The 15,152-nt window shown below is 46.9% G+C and overlaps 1 protein-coding gene across 6 annotated transcripts in view; it reads left to right on the top strand.

Moving 5' to 3' along the window:
* The window catches only part of PARP4 (poly(ADP-ribose) polymerase family member 4), a 117,562-nt gene that overhangs the window by 30,474 nt on the left and 71,936 nt on the right, over window positions 1-15,152 (top strand). For all 6 annotated transcript variants that reach the window (XM_084767237.1, XM_084767239.1, XM_084767236.1 and 3 more), the window contains 6 exons: window positions 2,141-2,290; window positions 5,245-5,382; window positions 6,622-6,795; window positions 8,879-9,042; window positions 10,585-10,722; window positions 13,166-13,261. In XM_084767237.1, coding sequence (XP_084623363.1) covers window positions 2,141-2,290; window positions 5,245-5,382; window positions 6,622-6,795; window positions 8,879-9,042; window positions 10,585-10,722; window positions 13,166-13,261 — 860 coding nt within the window. The remainder of the gene's footprint in view (window positions 1-2,140; window positions 2,291-5,244; window positions 5,383-6,621; window positions 6,796-8,878; window positions 9,043-10,584; window positions 10,723-13,165; window positions 13,262-15,152) is intronic.

The following is a 15,152-nucleotide window of genomic DNA, read 5'->3' as shown; positions in this document are numbered from 1 at the left end:
CTGTACACCTCAGAGTCAGGACGAGCCAACATTGGGGGACACCAGGACTCCTCTGATGTCTGGGGTCCATGTAAGCTGAGTTGCTCCCTGTTGTGGGACGGGCTTACAGGAAGAGCAGAAAGTGCCACAGTCTTGGCTGCCGTTCACATTCTTTGCCTAACCACTGAACTTTCCTGCCCTTTTCCTTGCTGGAAGCTCATTTGTTTTGACTGATGCCCCATCAGTACCATCCTCATAAGGAATTATCCTTTCCTTCCCTGGCCTTAATTGACTTTCTACATTCCCCGAAAGGAGTGGAACGTTATCTTCAAAGTTCATTAAACTAGTGTACAAAGTAAGCGTCCTCAGGCTCTGAGTGCATGCTTGAATGAATGCTTGCTTCCCCTCAAGGAGTCTCTTCTCTCTGTTCTGCCCACTTGGGCTTTTTCTTCCCTTACCTCTGGCTTTAAGGCTGTTTTTGAAAACTGAATGGTTTAAATGCTCCTTGTCTAACGCTGTGATGAAATGCCGTAACCAATGCCCTGGCCCGCCAGGGTTCGACTAATGCTCGGAAGGAGAATTTTCCTGTATAGGGACAGAACACAAGACACGAAGAAGGGGGCAAGTCTGCATTCTGATCAAACCCTGTTTATTGAAAACTTTCACAGAATTTATATAGGCACAGAGGCATGGGTATTTTCGTAAGCAAGGGTTGCTATGGATACCTGACTCTGGAATGCTCCAGCAGGTGTCTACCTTTACAGCTGCTATAGTTGCAGAAGAGAGAAATTCCAGAGAGAAAGGTAAGTTGTGAAAGATCTGGTTAGTCAGGAAAAAGTTCCAGGAACTGCTGCTCAGAGGCAGGTGGCCTTTAATCTGATTTTACCAGTAGTCTTACGGGAAAAGCTAGTTTATAGCCAGAAAGGAGTAGCTCTTACTATGAGCTTGGGGGGGGCCGTGTCTTAGAATGACTGTCCCCCACAATAAACCACAACAGGTGTCTAACTGCCAAACTGCAACAGGGTCAGCTGGTTTCTGGTAAATGACAAACTGCTGGAGAAATAGGAACCTAGGCTCTGACAAGATGGCTGAACATTGGCCATATAGCCTGTCCCCTACAGACCGAGGCAACTTATAGAAGGAAGGAATCTTTCACCACCGTGCAGGGAAGTGTGGCAGCAGACAGGCATGGCAGGAAAGTGTGGCAGCAGAGAGGTGTGGCAGGGAAGTGTGGCAGCAGACAGACATGGCAGCTGGAACAGCAAGCTGAGAGCTCCTGTCTCCAGCAGAAAGCAGGAAGGAGGGACAGGGAATGAGTGTGACTTTTCAAACTGCAAACAAAGCCTGTCCCACCCCACAATGTACATTCCCCCAACAAAGCCACACTTCTAAGCCTCCCCCCCAAAAAACACCTGCCAATGTTATGCCCAAATTTTGAGGGACTCCCCCAAGAGACCACCCAAGAGCCAAGTCCAAATGCAATGGCAAGGAAGTCTTTATTGCAGGTTCAAACCCAGGCCACCCTCCAATGCATTGACACAGCAGACGCAGGGAAGTGGCCTCAACTGAGAGGGTTTTTCAAAATAGGTTTTAGACAAAGAAATAGGTTTTACAGTATATGGATTGGATGGCATTTGGACAGAAAAGCTGCAAGCAGGGAGTTACAAGCCTTGGCATTTCATGGTTGGGTAATAGGTGTAGGGGCATCTATTACAGAAAAGATTGGTTGAAGCAGTCATGGGGGCATTAGGAACTTTGGCCTGGCTTCTCCTAATTGGTTCTTGCTGTGTGGCAGATCACCTGCCAGTCAGCTTGACCAGCAGAAAGTATATTTGGACTTTCCCAAGGTGACCTGATTGTGTTGCTAGGGAATATTTTTCTGTTTGGACTAGTTTGTGGTTTTTCTGGAATCTGGGTTGAGCTCTTGGCCAGGTTTAACACAAAATGGAGTTTCTTTTTCAAAATGGAGTTTGTCTGGTCTTTTACACCAGCTAGGGGAAAACCACTGACAGAGCCCATGGGAGACATTTTCATTCAAACCATAATGGAAATTCTTTTTTAAAGAGTCATTTTTAAATACTTTCATGGCAGGATGGAGGTATTCACGGAAGAGGAGTATGTTAAAAAGTTGCATGTCTTTTCTGTGTGCTATGATTCCCAGACTAGAAGAGAGAGCACCGGAAAGCAAACCTCTGAAGGTGCAAGTGAACACTATGAGAGATACATGGAAGAGCTGAAGAGCCAGGGATTTCTGCTCCAAGAACACTTTACAGCTGAAGCAACACAGTTGGCATCCGAAAAGCTGCAGGCAGTAAGCTGGCTGGATATGACTGTGGAAACTGCAGGCCGTGTGCTGACTGTGATGTGACTGTGGAAACTGCGGGCCGTGTGCTGGCTGTGATGACTGTGGAAACTGCAGGCCGTGTGCTGGCTGTGATGTGACTGTGGAAACTGCGGGCCGTGTGCTGGCTGTGATGACTGTGGAAACTGCAGGCCGTGTGCTGGCTGTGATGACTGTGGAAACTGCAGGCCGTGTGCTGGCTGTGATGTGACTGTGGAAACTGCAGGCCGTGTGCTGGCTGTGATGACTGTGGAAACTGCAGGCCGTGTGCTGGCTGTGATGACTGTGGAAACTGCAGGCCGTGTGCTGGCTGTGATGACTGTGGAAACTGCGGGCCGTGTGCTGGCTGTGATGACTGTGGAAACTGCGGGCCGTGTGCTGGCTGTGATGTGACTGTGGAAACTGCGGGCCGTGTGCTGGCTGTGATGACTGTGGAAACTGCGGGCCGTGTGCTGGCTGTGATGACTGTGGAAACTGCAGGCCGTGTGCTGGCTGTGATGTGACTGTGGAAACTGCGGGCCGTGTGCTGGCTGTGATGACTGTGGAAACTGCGGGCCGTGTGCTGGCTGTGATGACTGTGGAAACTGCAGGCCGTGTGCTGGCTGTGATGTGACTGTGGAAACTGCGGGCCGTGTGCTGGCTGTGATGTGACTGTGGAAACTGCGGGCCGTGTGCTGGCTGTGATGACTGTGGAAACTGCGGGCCGTGTGCTGGCTGTGATGTGACTGTGGAAACTGCAAGCCGTGTGCTGGCTGTGATGTGACTGTGGAAACTGCAGGCCGTGTGCTGGCTGTGATGTGACTGTGGAAACTGCAGGCCGTGTGCTGACTGTGATGTGACTGTGGAAACTGCAGGCCGTGTGCTGGCTGTGATGACTGTGTTGCGCCGGCTGTTGTGGGGAGGGGGTACAATGTGATTGTTGTCTTGTCTGCTTTGGTTTGGTTTTTTAGAAACTCTTATTCTAGCCAGGCGTGGTGGCGCACGCCTTTAATCCTAGCACATGAGAGGCAGAGGCAGGCAGATCGCTGTGAGTTCGAGGCCAGCCTGGTCTACAAAGCGAGTCCAGAATAGTCAAAGCTACACAGAGAAACCTTGTCTCGGGAAAAAGGAAAGAAGGAAAGAAAGAAAGAAAGAAAGAAAGAAAGAAAGGAAAAGAAAGAAACTCTTATTCTTTAGTCAAACCTCCTGCCTCGCCCTCCTAAGCACTCAGATTCTACACAGGTGCCACCATACCCAGCTGATTGATTTTTTTTTTAAAGCAGGGTCTTACCATGTAACTCTGGCTGGCTTAGAACTTATTATGTAGATCAGGCTGGCTTTAAACTTACAGAGATTCACCTGCCTCGGTTTCCTGAGTGCTGTGGTTAAAGCCACATGCCCCCATACCCAGCAATTTGAATATGTTTTTTAGTTGTTTTACTTTATGTGTATAAATGCCTGTCGCTGCACTGCATGTACTGACAAAGATCGCCATGTCCTCTGGAACTGGAGTTGCAGATGGTTATGAGCCAAAGTGTAGGTGCTGGGAATCAAGCCAGGTCCCCTGGAAGGGCAGCCATTGCTTTTAACCACAGGCCATCTCTCTAGTCTTGATTTTAAGGGTTTTATGTTTGTTTTATTTTTTGCTTTTCAAGTGTGTAGCCTGTCCTGAACTCACTCTGTATATCAGGTTGGCCTCAGACTCACAGATATCCACCTGCCTCTGCCTCTCTGAGTGCTGGGATTATAGGTGTATGCTCTGTGCACTACCACGCCCAGCTGATTTCAAGTTTTGTTTTGTTTTGTTTTTTACTAGGTTTCTCTGTGTACCCCCCTGGTTGTCCTGGACTCACCCTGTAGACCTGATTTCAAGATTTGTAATAGAAATATTTTCTTGGTCAGGTATGGTAGCTCCTTGAAGGTTGAGTTGAGAGGTCCAGGGTTCAAAGTTAGCTGCATAGTATATTTGAAGCCAGCCTTGGTTTCATGATGCCGTCTCAAAGAAGGAAATACTGTCTTATTAAAAAAAAAAACAAAACAAAACCTGGCAGGGGAGAAGGGAAGCTAAGAAAAAGAAAGATGAACTAGAAGATGACGTGAAGACAGGACTGGACAGTGAGATGTGGCAGAAGCCACAGATACATAGTTCATCTGGGCAGCGCAGCCTCACAGCTTTGAAAGATATCACTGTAGTGTGGGCTATGTATGACTCCAGGCTCTGTAACTCTCAGTGCATGTGTTTAATGCCACTGATGGCATCTTCCAGAGCCAAGGAACAGACAAGAGGAAGAGTAAAGTGGAAGGAAAGCGACAGGAGGCGGGGCAGGGATGGGTAAGGACGAGGGACCCCAGTGGAGAGAGGAGGCCAGAGCACACCGGCGGCTAGGGTTGCTGTCACAAGACACAAGAGGCTAAAAACCTTATACAGAAGTCTGTTTGGCTCACACGGCGGCTTGAAAGTAAAAGCCCCATGACACTGGCCCCTTGTCTACTTTATAACATGGGAAGGCATCTCCCTCAAGAAAAGTATCCATGGACTGCGTGCCTCCGCCCTGTGTTCTGAATCCCTTCCACCAGTGTCCACCTCTTAAAGGGTGTCCCCCTGCAACATCCACAGCCAGCTGCCAGTGTATGAACCTTGAGGGACACTCAGCCATTCCAGCCATTGTGCCTGCCTATGCGGGTAGGGGGGATGGGGGGGGGGCGTGCGAGTCTCTCTCTTGGGCTATGATATTTTTTTTTCTCATGCTTTGTTTCTTTCTGGATTTATACCATTGTGGTTGGCTGGCTGGTTGCTTGCTTGTTTGCTGGGTTGAAATGGAACCCAGGGTCTCGGATACACTAGGCTCTGCTATTGACCCACACCTAGCTCCTGTGTCAGTTTCACACAAGGGGCTCTTGAGGAATTTTCTTGGTGCCGATCCTTTGTCCTCTTGTCGTTTCAGTTGCTTTTGGAGGAGGTCATAAGCTCAGGCCGTCTGAGCCAGGAGGTGAGCAGCCTGGTGGAGATGATCTGGGCAGAAGCTCTGGGCTACCTGGAGCACACGCTTCTCAAGCCAGCGAACAGCATAAGCCTGAATGACGTAAGTCACGTGCGTCAACGAGCCAGCACACCAAGCCTGCTTCCTGGCGGATTAGTGTAAACACTAGTGCTAACGTTCATGTGCTGGGTGACTTTGAAGTCCACTCCTTGCTGTTCTCTCCTCATTCCCTGAGGAAAGGGAACATGGAGAGAACCAAGTGTCCCTGACATGTCGCTCCTTAGTGGTGGCCAATATAGGCCTGAGCACTTGGTGCTAAGGGTATTGTCACCAAGGAACAGGTTGGTCGTGCCCCCCACTTAGGTGCCCAGCTCCTGAGTTGCTTCGCAACAATTCCTTCAGCCTTGCACCTCCTTGCTGTCTTAGGAAAGCCAGGCCTGCTTCTAGAACACCGGGACACAATGATGGCTGAAAGAACAAGTGATTGACAGGAGACATTCCCAACGCTAGACTCAGGCAGCCGAGTCACCCTATGAAGCTAATGCAGGGAGCCACCCCTAGGGAACGAAGCTGGTTGTTTCAGAGAGAAACAGATTTCCTGCATAAGACCTATAATGCACTCACATTTAGGAACATGGCGCTGTTTTCGGGCTGACGGGCCTCTGTGTTTCCCTATGAGAAGCAAGTCTCCTGCAGGTGCATTCGTGTTCCTGTCTGCTCCTGTACATGTGTGTTCACGGGCACGTATGTGTAGAAATATGATACTGCATTGTTCTTCAGGGCTGTGGCCACTGATAGGTTGTCCATGATCTAGTGAGTAACCCCCGCATTTAGACAAATGCAAGAAACACTAAGTAGACTCAGTGGGTTAGTTAAGAAATAACCTAAAGTCCACTTCCCTGAAGCATCTCCCTAGGGACTAAGCTTTAAACCACGAGCCTTAGAAACACAGTTAAGACCCAAACTAACAAGACTGAAACTGAGAAAGAATTGATAAGATATATTCTATTTTTTTAAATATTTTACTTAATTTATATATGCTGGTGTGAGGGTGTCAGATCTTGGAGTCAAAGACAGTTGTGAGCTGCCATGCGGGTGCTGGGAACTGAACCCGGGTCCTTTGGAAGAGCAGGCAGTGCTCTTAATCACTGAGCCATCTCTCCAGCCCCATATTCTTTTTTTTTTTTTTAAAGACCCAAATTGTAGCAGCATCAGCCATCTATAGGAAACTCAGTTCCACTGTCTTGGGCAGCTGTTTTAGATGTGCTGTGCACGTCTCCTCACCTCTATGATTATCAAGACTTAAAATTTTAATAAGCATATTTGCTTTTCTGTTTGCAGGTGAGCAAGGCAGAGGGCATTCTCCTTCTAGTAAAAACAGCACTGAAGAACGGAGAAACGGCGGAGCAACTGCGAAAGACAATGGCCGAGTTCTACCGATTGATACCTCACAAACGTCCAGCGTCAGAAGAAGTTAACCTGAGGCTGTTAGCGCAGAAAGAGGACCTTTGTCAGGTATAAAGAATTCAGCTTAAGACGTGCTGCAGGGTCACGCCTTTGAAGTCTGGTTAAGGGCACTGGCTGTTCTTGCCGGATACCTGAGTTCAGTCCCCACCACCCACATGGTGGTTCACAACTGTCTGTAACTCAGTTGCAGGGGATCCACTGTCCTCCTGGTCCCTGTGGGCATTAGGCATATACGTGGGCAAAAGACTCATACAGATAAAGTAAAATAGTAAACCCTTTAAAATTAAAATAAAGCTGGGTGTGGTGGTGCATGCTTTCAATCCTAGAACTTGGGGGCCGAGGCAGGCAGATCTCTGAATTTGAGGCCAGCCTGGTCTACACAGTGAGTTCAAAGACAGCCAAAGCTGTATAGAAAGACCCTGTCCCTCCCCCCCAAAAAAAACACAAAGGAAAATACATTAACAATAACAGTATAAAAATAAAATATATATGATGAATAAAGCCAGGCACAGTGATGCACACCTATAATCCCAGCAGTCAAGGAGGCAGAGGAAGAAGGAGTAAGAGTTCACGAACAATCTCAACTCATAGCAAGTCTGGGTCCAGCCTGGGCTACATGAGACCCTGTCTCAAAAAAAAAAAAAAGAAAGAAAGAAAAAGAAAAAGAAAAAAAAAGGAGTGGGTAGAGAGATGGCTTGGTGATTAAGAGCAGGTATTGCTCTTCCCAAAGACCCAATTAAGTTCCTAGCACTGACAGCCATCCCTAACTCCAGGTCTAGGGGATCCATGTCCTCTTCTGACATCCACCAGCACCAGGCATGTACACGGTATACATACATACATACATACATACATACATACATACATACATGCAGGCAAAACATTTATACATATAAAATAAAAAGTAAGTAAGTCTTAAAAAAAAAAGTGGTGCATATGTCAGGTGTGGTGGCGCACACCTTTGATCCCAGCACTCGGGAGGCAGAGGCAGATGGATCTCTGTGAGTTCGAGGCCAGCCTGGTCTACAGAGTGAGTTCTAGGATGGCTAAAGCTATGTAAAAGAGTCCCTGTCTCAAACAAAACAAAACAAAACCCCAAAACAACCAACCAAAAAGCGATGTGTGTGATGATTGTGTGTGCTCTTGATGTCAGTTTGTTGGGATTTGGAACCACACTTCCTGGCATGTCTGTGAGGACATTTCCAGAGATGTGTAACTGAGGAGGGGAGAGCCGCCCTCTCACGTGGGCAGCAGCATCCCATGGGCTTGGGTCTCAGACTGGATAAAAATGAGAAAGTGAAGTAAACAAATCTTCCTTTCTTTTTTTTTTTTTTAAGATGTATTTATTTATTATTATGTATACAGTGCTCTGCCTGCATGTACACCTGCAGACCAGAAGAGGGCATCAGATCACATTATAGATGGCTGTGAGCCACCATGTGGTTGATGGGAATTGAACTCAGGACGTCTGGAGCAGCAGTCAGTGCCCTTAACCTCTGAGCCATCTCTCCTAAATCTTCCTTTCTTAAGTTGCTTTTGTTGGGTATTTCAACGCAGCAATGAGAAGTTTAAAAAGAGCGCTCTCTCTCTCTCTCTCTCTCTCTCTCTCTCTCTCTCTCTCTCTCTCAACCTCTCTCTCTCAACCTCTCTCTCTCTCTCTCTCTCTTTCTCTCTCTCTCTCTCTCTCTCTCTCTCTCAACCTCTCTCTCTCAACCTCTCTCTCTCTCTCTCTTTCTCTCTCTCTCTCTCTCTCTCTCTCTCTCTCTCTCTCAAGTAGTCAGGAAAACTGGCATTGTACCAACCCTTCTGATTTTTAAAAACTTTATATTTATTATTACTTTTGAGACTTATACTGCAACATGGGTTGGCCTGGAACTTACTGTATAACCCAGACTAAACTTGAACTCATAGCAGTCTGCCTGCCTCGTCTCCCCAAGGGCTAAGGTTAAAGTGTGAGCCACCACGCCCAGCTTTGTACCCAGCACTTATTCAGTTTACCAACATCAAATATTACTGAAAAACTTTATGGGAAAAAAACTAATTTGTATCTTTTCGGAAGACATTAATTTAATGTATGTATTAACTTTGATATGTGGTTTTTCTAACACCTCTGCATCATTTCCACCCACAGCTGGTAAGAGACATGGTGAATGTTTGTGAAACCAATTTATCCAAACCCAACCCGCCACCTCTTGCCAAATACCGAGCTTTGAGATGCAAAATCGAGCATGTTGAACAGAATACTGAAGAATTTTCCAGGGTTAGAAGAGAAGTGTTGTTGCAGAGTGACCACAGGTGAGTGAAGCAAGCCTCTGGTAACAGTGCAATGCACCTTGAGATGCTGTCGGCAGGTCAGTCAGGACTAGAGAATGTGACCTTCTGTATTCAAACATGTCAGCTGCAGTATGACGACAGAGGTACCTTCTTCTGTGTTTACATCATCCTGAGAGGCTGGCAAGATGATGCAGTGGGACAAAGCACTTGCTAAACCCGATGGCCTGGGTTTGATCCCCAGGTCCCACATGGTAGAAATAGAGACCCAACTGCCACAAGTTGTCCTATAACCTTCATAGGAATGCCACGACACCCGTGGGCACATACACACATACTTGCACACATGTGAGCATACACACACACACACACACACACACACACACATACACACACACACCAAATAAATGCAATTTTTAATCTGGGGGGAGTATCCTACACTCACAAGTACTGCGCATTCTCCCAGTCTGGTTTCTGGGTGACCTGATCTTTTATTGCTATTATTTATGATGATTGTGTGCATATATGATGTGTGCGTGTGAGTGCAAGTGCACACATATCACAGCACACATGTGGAGGTCAGAGGACAGCTTTCTGAAGCCGGCCCTCTTCTTCACCTGGAATGCATAAATGAATGCAGTTCCAACCCATGGTCAGAGGCATCCTGCTGTAGCTCAGCCCAGCCCAGGGATGGAGCAGTTATAGCACGGTTCATATGCTGTACGTGTGCTGCTCAGCTCCTGCCAGCTTGACACAAACTACAGTGAATCTGGGGAGAGGGAACCTCAGCTGGGGAGTTCCCTTCACCAGACTGACCTGCAGGCAAGTCTGTGGGACATTTTCCTGATGACTGATCGATATGACCCAGCCCACTATAGACAGCGGCAGCCCCAAACATGGGGTCCTGAGTTGTGTAAGGAAGCAGGCCTTTGGGGAGCCAGCCAGGGAGCACCATTGCCCTGGGTTTCTGCTTCAGGTCCTGCCTCCAGGTTTCAAACCTGCCTTGGTTTCCCTCCGTGATGCACTGTACCTATAATCAAAAAAACAAAAACACAAATCCTTCCTTCTTGCTTTTGGTCATTGTGTTTATCACAGCAACAGAAAGCAAAGTGTAGCCAGGCATGCTAGCACACGCCTTTAATCCCAGCACTTGGGAGGCAGAGGCAAGTGGATCGCTGTGAGTTCGAGGCCAGCCTGGTCTACAAAGTGAGTCCAGGACAGCCAAGGCTACACAGAGAGACTCTGTCTTGAAAAACCAAAAAAAAAAAAACCAACCAAACAAGCAAACAAAGTGTGTGTGTGTGTGTGTGTGTGTGTGTGTGTGTGTGTGTGTGTGTGTGAACACATGCGCTTGCCACAGTGTGCGTGTGAAGATCGGAGGACAGTTGTGGGGGCTCGTTTCCTCTCCCACCACATGGGGTCCTGCGACTTGGTGGCAGGCCTGGTGGCAAGCACCTTTAACGAATGAACCATGGACATCTGCGTTTCCTTGAGATTTCACCTATTAATGATTTTTATTTTTCTTCTGATTGTGTGACCTCAAGGTTTTTCTTCTAATTCTTCCAGTGCATGTCCAGTGGATGTCTTGCAGATATTTAGAATTGGCAGGGTGAATGAAGCGACAGAGTTTTTGAGCAAACTGGGCAACGTGCGGCCCTTGTTTCATGGATCACCTGTACGGAACATTCTTGGAATCCTGTCCCGGTAAGAAGCACCATGTTCCATTTTTAGTTTTCAGGCTCACAAGTATGAAATGTTCCCCTTTCTTGTCTACTTTTGTCTAAATTGTGTGTCTTTGATACTAAACAATACCATTAGTAAATAAGCAAAACACATGGGCTTTTCAGTTAAAAGCAGCAGATCTGCTCATAGAGAAAATCATCTGTCATTTAAATCATGTATTTGTGGTTGTGTATTACATATTTGTGGTCTTTTTAAAAGTGTCCTATGCAGGTATGAACTATTACTCCTTGAGATGTAGGAATGGTGATGCCTGTAATCCCAGCACTTGGCAGGCGGGACGGTTACACATATAGTTCAAGCTCAGCCTTGGCTATCGGATGAATTCAAGCACAACCAGAGCTTATATAGCAAGACCGGGATTCAGAAAAACCAAACTGCAAATAAACACACACACACACACAAACACACAAACACACCAAAACCTGAAACAATCAATCGCTCCTTTACAATGACCTCACATGAAGGACAGCTTTTGTACATTTCACAGTCAGAGTGTCCAGGGGATGTGAGTTATCTATCCAAAGCCCAAGCCCAGCGTTCTGATTGCTTCGAGTAACCACATGATATTGGAGCAGAAGCTGAAGTTACAGGGGCGGGAGAAATTACGAGCACCTTGGGAAATTAAGAGCTACCTGGATATGGTGATGCAATAATCCCAGCACTCTGGGAGCTGAGGCAAAGGCAGGCAGATCTCTGTTAGTTCAGAGCCAGCGTGGTCTACCTAGCAAGTTCTAGGCCAACCAGAGCTACATAGTGACACTCTGTCTTTAAAAAAAAAAAAAAGGAAGAAGTTGAAACGTAAGGGCTGGGGATATGGGTTAGTGGTAGAGTGTTTGCCTGGCATGAGTGAGGTCTGGGTTCAACCCCAAGTAGTGAAAAACAAACAAATTAATTAATTGTATACAAATGGCCTTCCTGTATAGGACCAACCCCCAAAAGTCACATTATCAAATCAGTCTGATGCAAAATTCAAACAGTTGGTATTTCTGCAATTGAGAACAGAAGCCTGCCTTTGCCTGTCTGTGTTGAGAACACCATGGTTTCATGCTGAGAGAATTCTGAATGTTGGAAGCCCAGTAGGAACTTGTATATGGTACTGAGCAGTGAAGAGAATCAGTCAGCACTGGGCAGGCTTACTCTGGGGTCTTGTCTCCAGGAGGCAGGAGCAATGACCAGGAGCCTATGTGATCAACAGTGGTGGGGAGCCAGCCATAGCGGGTAACATGGTAATGGCACATGTTGCTCTGGGAGATTACAGTCATACTTGATACTCTAAGCAGTTGCTTCCAGAACTTTCCCAGATGCCAAAGCCTCTAACACTCAAGAGTTTTATATAAAAGAGTTTGTGTAGAATGGAGTTTGCTTTTTACATATACTGTAAGCTATATCTATGTGAGTTAATGGTATCTAATACAGTATGAATGCTATGAAACTGTTGACAGGAAGTGTTGTGTAGAAACCAATAACAATCACTTACCAGGAAACTGGGACAGAGGGGAGGACATTCTATTGGGACTCTAGATGAGAGAAGCATGGGAGAATGGCAAAGTAGAAGGATCCAGAGGGTCCTAGAAACCTACAAGTAGAACATTATGATAGGCAGATTTGGGCCCAGGGGTCCTGCTCAAACTAAGGCACCAGCCAAGGACAATACAGGCGGTAAACCTTAAACCCCTACCCAGATCTAGCCAATGAACAGAACACTCTCCACAGTAGAGTGGAGAGTGGGATATGACTTTCTCACATACTCTGGTGCCTCACCTTTGACCATGTCCCCTGGAGGGGGAGACCTGGTGGCACTCAGAGGAAGGACAGCAGGTTACCAAGAAGAGACTCGATACCCTATGAACATATACAGGGGGAGGTTATCCCCCTCAGGAACAGTCATAGGGGAGGGGAATAAGGGGAAAATGGAGGGAGGGAAGAATGGGAGGATACAAGGGATGGGATAACCATTGAGATATAACAAGAATAAATTAATAAAGGAGAGAAAAAAAGAAACTAATAACAAGGGTTGGAGAGATGGCTCAACAGTTAAGAGCACTGTCTGCTCTTCCAGAGGTCCTGAGTTCAATTCCCAACAATCACATGGTGGTTCAGAACCATCTAAAGTGTGATCTGAGGCCCTCTTCTGTCATTCAGAGGTATACAAAGTTAGAGCCCTCATTATGCATAAGTAAATCTTCTTTATAAAAACAAAAACAAAAACAAAAAACACTGACCAGAAAGATCTGTATATATTCAGTAGAGCTTAATTTTTTCTGAATGTTTTGAATCCATGGCTGGTTGAACTCTGACCTGAGGTTTGTAAAGACGGGTGAATTGCTGTTGGGTCAGTGGGTGTGAACGTTACGTGGAAGAGCCCTTTCTCCTGGCAAGTCCTGACCCTGCCCTTCTCTTCCAGAGGGTTGCTTTTACCTAAGGTAGCTGAAGACCGTGGTGTGCAAAGAACAGATGTTGGCAATCTGGGGAGCGGGATCTATTTCAGCGACTCAATCAGGTTAGTGTCTTCTGTCCCATCCCCCCCCCCCCCCGGGGCTCCTTGAAAACTCCCTTCTCTTTCTTTAACGAGGAAGTCTCTCATCCACTAAGGCATCCTTGAAAGTGGCCATTTCTTCAGCATACTATGAAAGCATGGCTTCTGTGGTGAATGTTGGGGGAAATTGTATGTTTTCTTTTCCTTGGAGTCATCATCATCATCATTACTTTCATCTATTTGGGACGAGTGTATGTGTGTGGGGGTGGGGGCGGGGGAGACATGGGCATGCCACAGAGCATTTATGGAGGTCAGACAACAACTTAGCAGCCTCGGTTCTTTCCTTCCACCAAGCAGGTCCCAGGGGTCAAACTTGAGTCATCAGGCTTGGTAGCAGGCACCTTTGCTTTACTCGCTGAGCCATCCTGCCAGCCCACCTCAGGTTTTACATGTATTTTCTAACTGGATCTTCTCCAGCACCCTTCACGTCCTCTCCTCTCAGACCCCACCCCATGAGAGTAATCCCCTTATATCACAGAGGGAGAGGCCTCAGGGCATGCAGCTAAAATGGGCCGCATAAAGGAGCAGGCCTTTGCCATCTTGTTCTTTCTCCAGGCCAGTGAGTAGATTAGTTACTTTCCTGTTCCTGCCATGAATCACACAACCACAGCAACCGGCCGAGGGGAGGCATTGCTGGTTTGGGCTACTGATTCCAGGGAGTTAGAGTGTGAGACGGTGGGACAAAGGCGCAACTTCAGGGGCATGGAGCTGACGGTGCACATCTTGAACCACAAGCACAAAACACAGTGTGCTGGAAATGGCGTGAGGCTCTGAAGCTTCAAAACCACCCCCCAGCACATAGTTTTCCAACTCCACTCACGTCTAAGCCTCCACAAACAGTACCATCAGCTGGGAACCAAGCATTCAAAGGCCCAAGACTGTGGAGGGATCTCATTCCAATAGCACACAGCAGTGTTTACTTTTGCTGGCCCTGCTTTCTCTCACTCTCCAGCTAGTGGACTGTTTTTTAAAAAACAAAATCCCAAACATTCAATTTTACCAATAAAGACTCAGAAGCCAGATGATGGGGTGAAAACCTGCTAGCTCAGAGATGCAGAGAAAGCACCCATCTGATCTTTCTACTCAGCTGACATCCCAGAAGGAAAAAGCCTCTTCCCCTTAAAAACCCTTCAAAACGAATGTCCCTCCTTTCTATTTCCTGTGTGTCTCTCTATCTGTCCTCCAAATTCCCTTTTACTCTCTATGTTTTTTTCCCATGTTCACTCCCTGTCAACTAGTTGCTTGATCCACCTCTTAACCTATAGCTGACTTTATTTAATCCTGTGTACAGAAAGCTCTTGGATTAAAGGTGTGTGCTAGGGCTGAGCCACACCACAACTAGAAACAGGTTTTTCCAGTACACGATCTTGGGGTTCACAGTGTGATCAAATGTCCTGCAACAGTGGACTTCGTCTTCTTGTTACTTAAGTTTTCTTGAGATGAAGTCTCACTGCGTAGCCCTTGCTGGCCTAAGACTTGCTTTGTAGATCAGGCTGCTCTCAGACTCACAGAGATCTGCCTGCCTCTGCCTCTCCAACGCTGAGATTAAAGCTGTGTGCCACCACACCCAGTCCCTTGTTGGTCTTTAAAATTTATACTGTAGAGGCCATCATGATGGCTCAGCCAATAAAGACTTTTATAGCACATGCCTGGCAACCACAGTCCAATTGCTAGAATAAAAAAGAAGAGAGAGAAGTGACTGCATCTCCACAGTCGTGCCATGGCACAAGTGTCCAGCAATCACACACACACACACACACACACACACACACACACACACACACACACCACAAAGTAAACATCTTTGGATATTACTGTGTTTTTCTAGGCACTGTTTTGATTTTACCAAAAGCGA

The sequence above is a fragment of the Acomys minous genome (assembly GCF_964271855.1).
Source record: "Acomys minous genome assembly, chromosome: 18".
Classification (NCBI taxonomy): Eukaryota; Metazoa; Chordata; class Mammalia; order Rodentia; family Muridae; genus Acomys; species Acomys minous.
The sequence above is the reverse complement of the archived record's forward strand: the minus strand, read 5'-3'. Positions and strand labels throughout refer to the sequence as shown.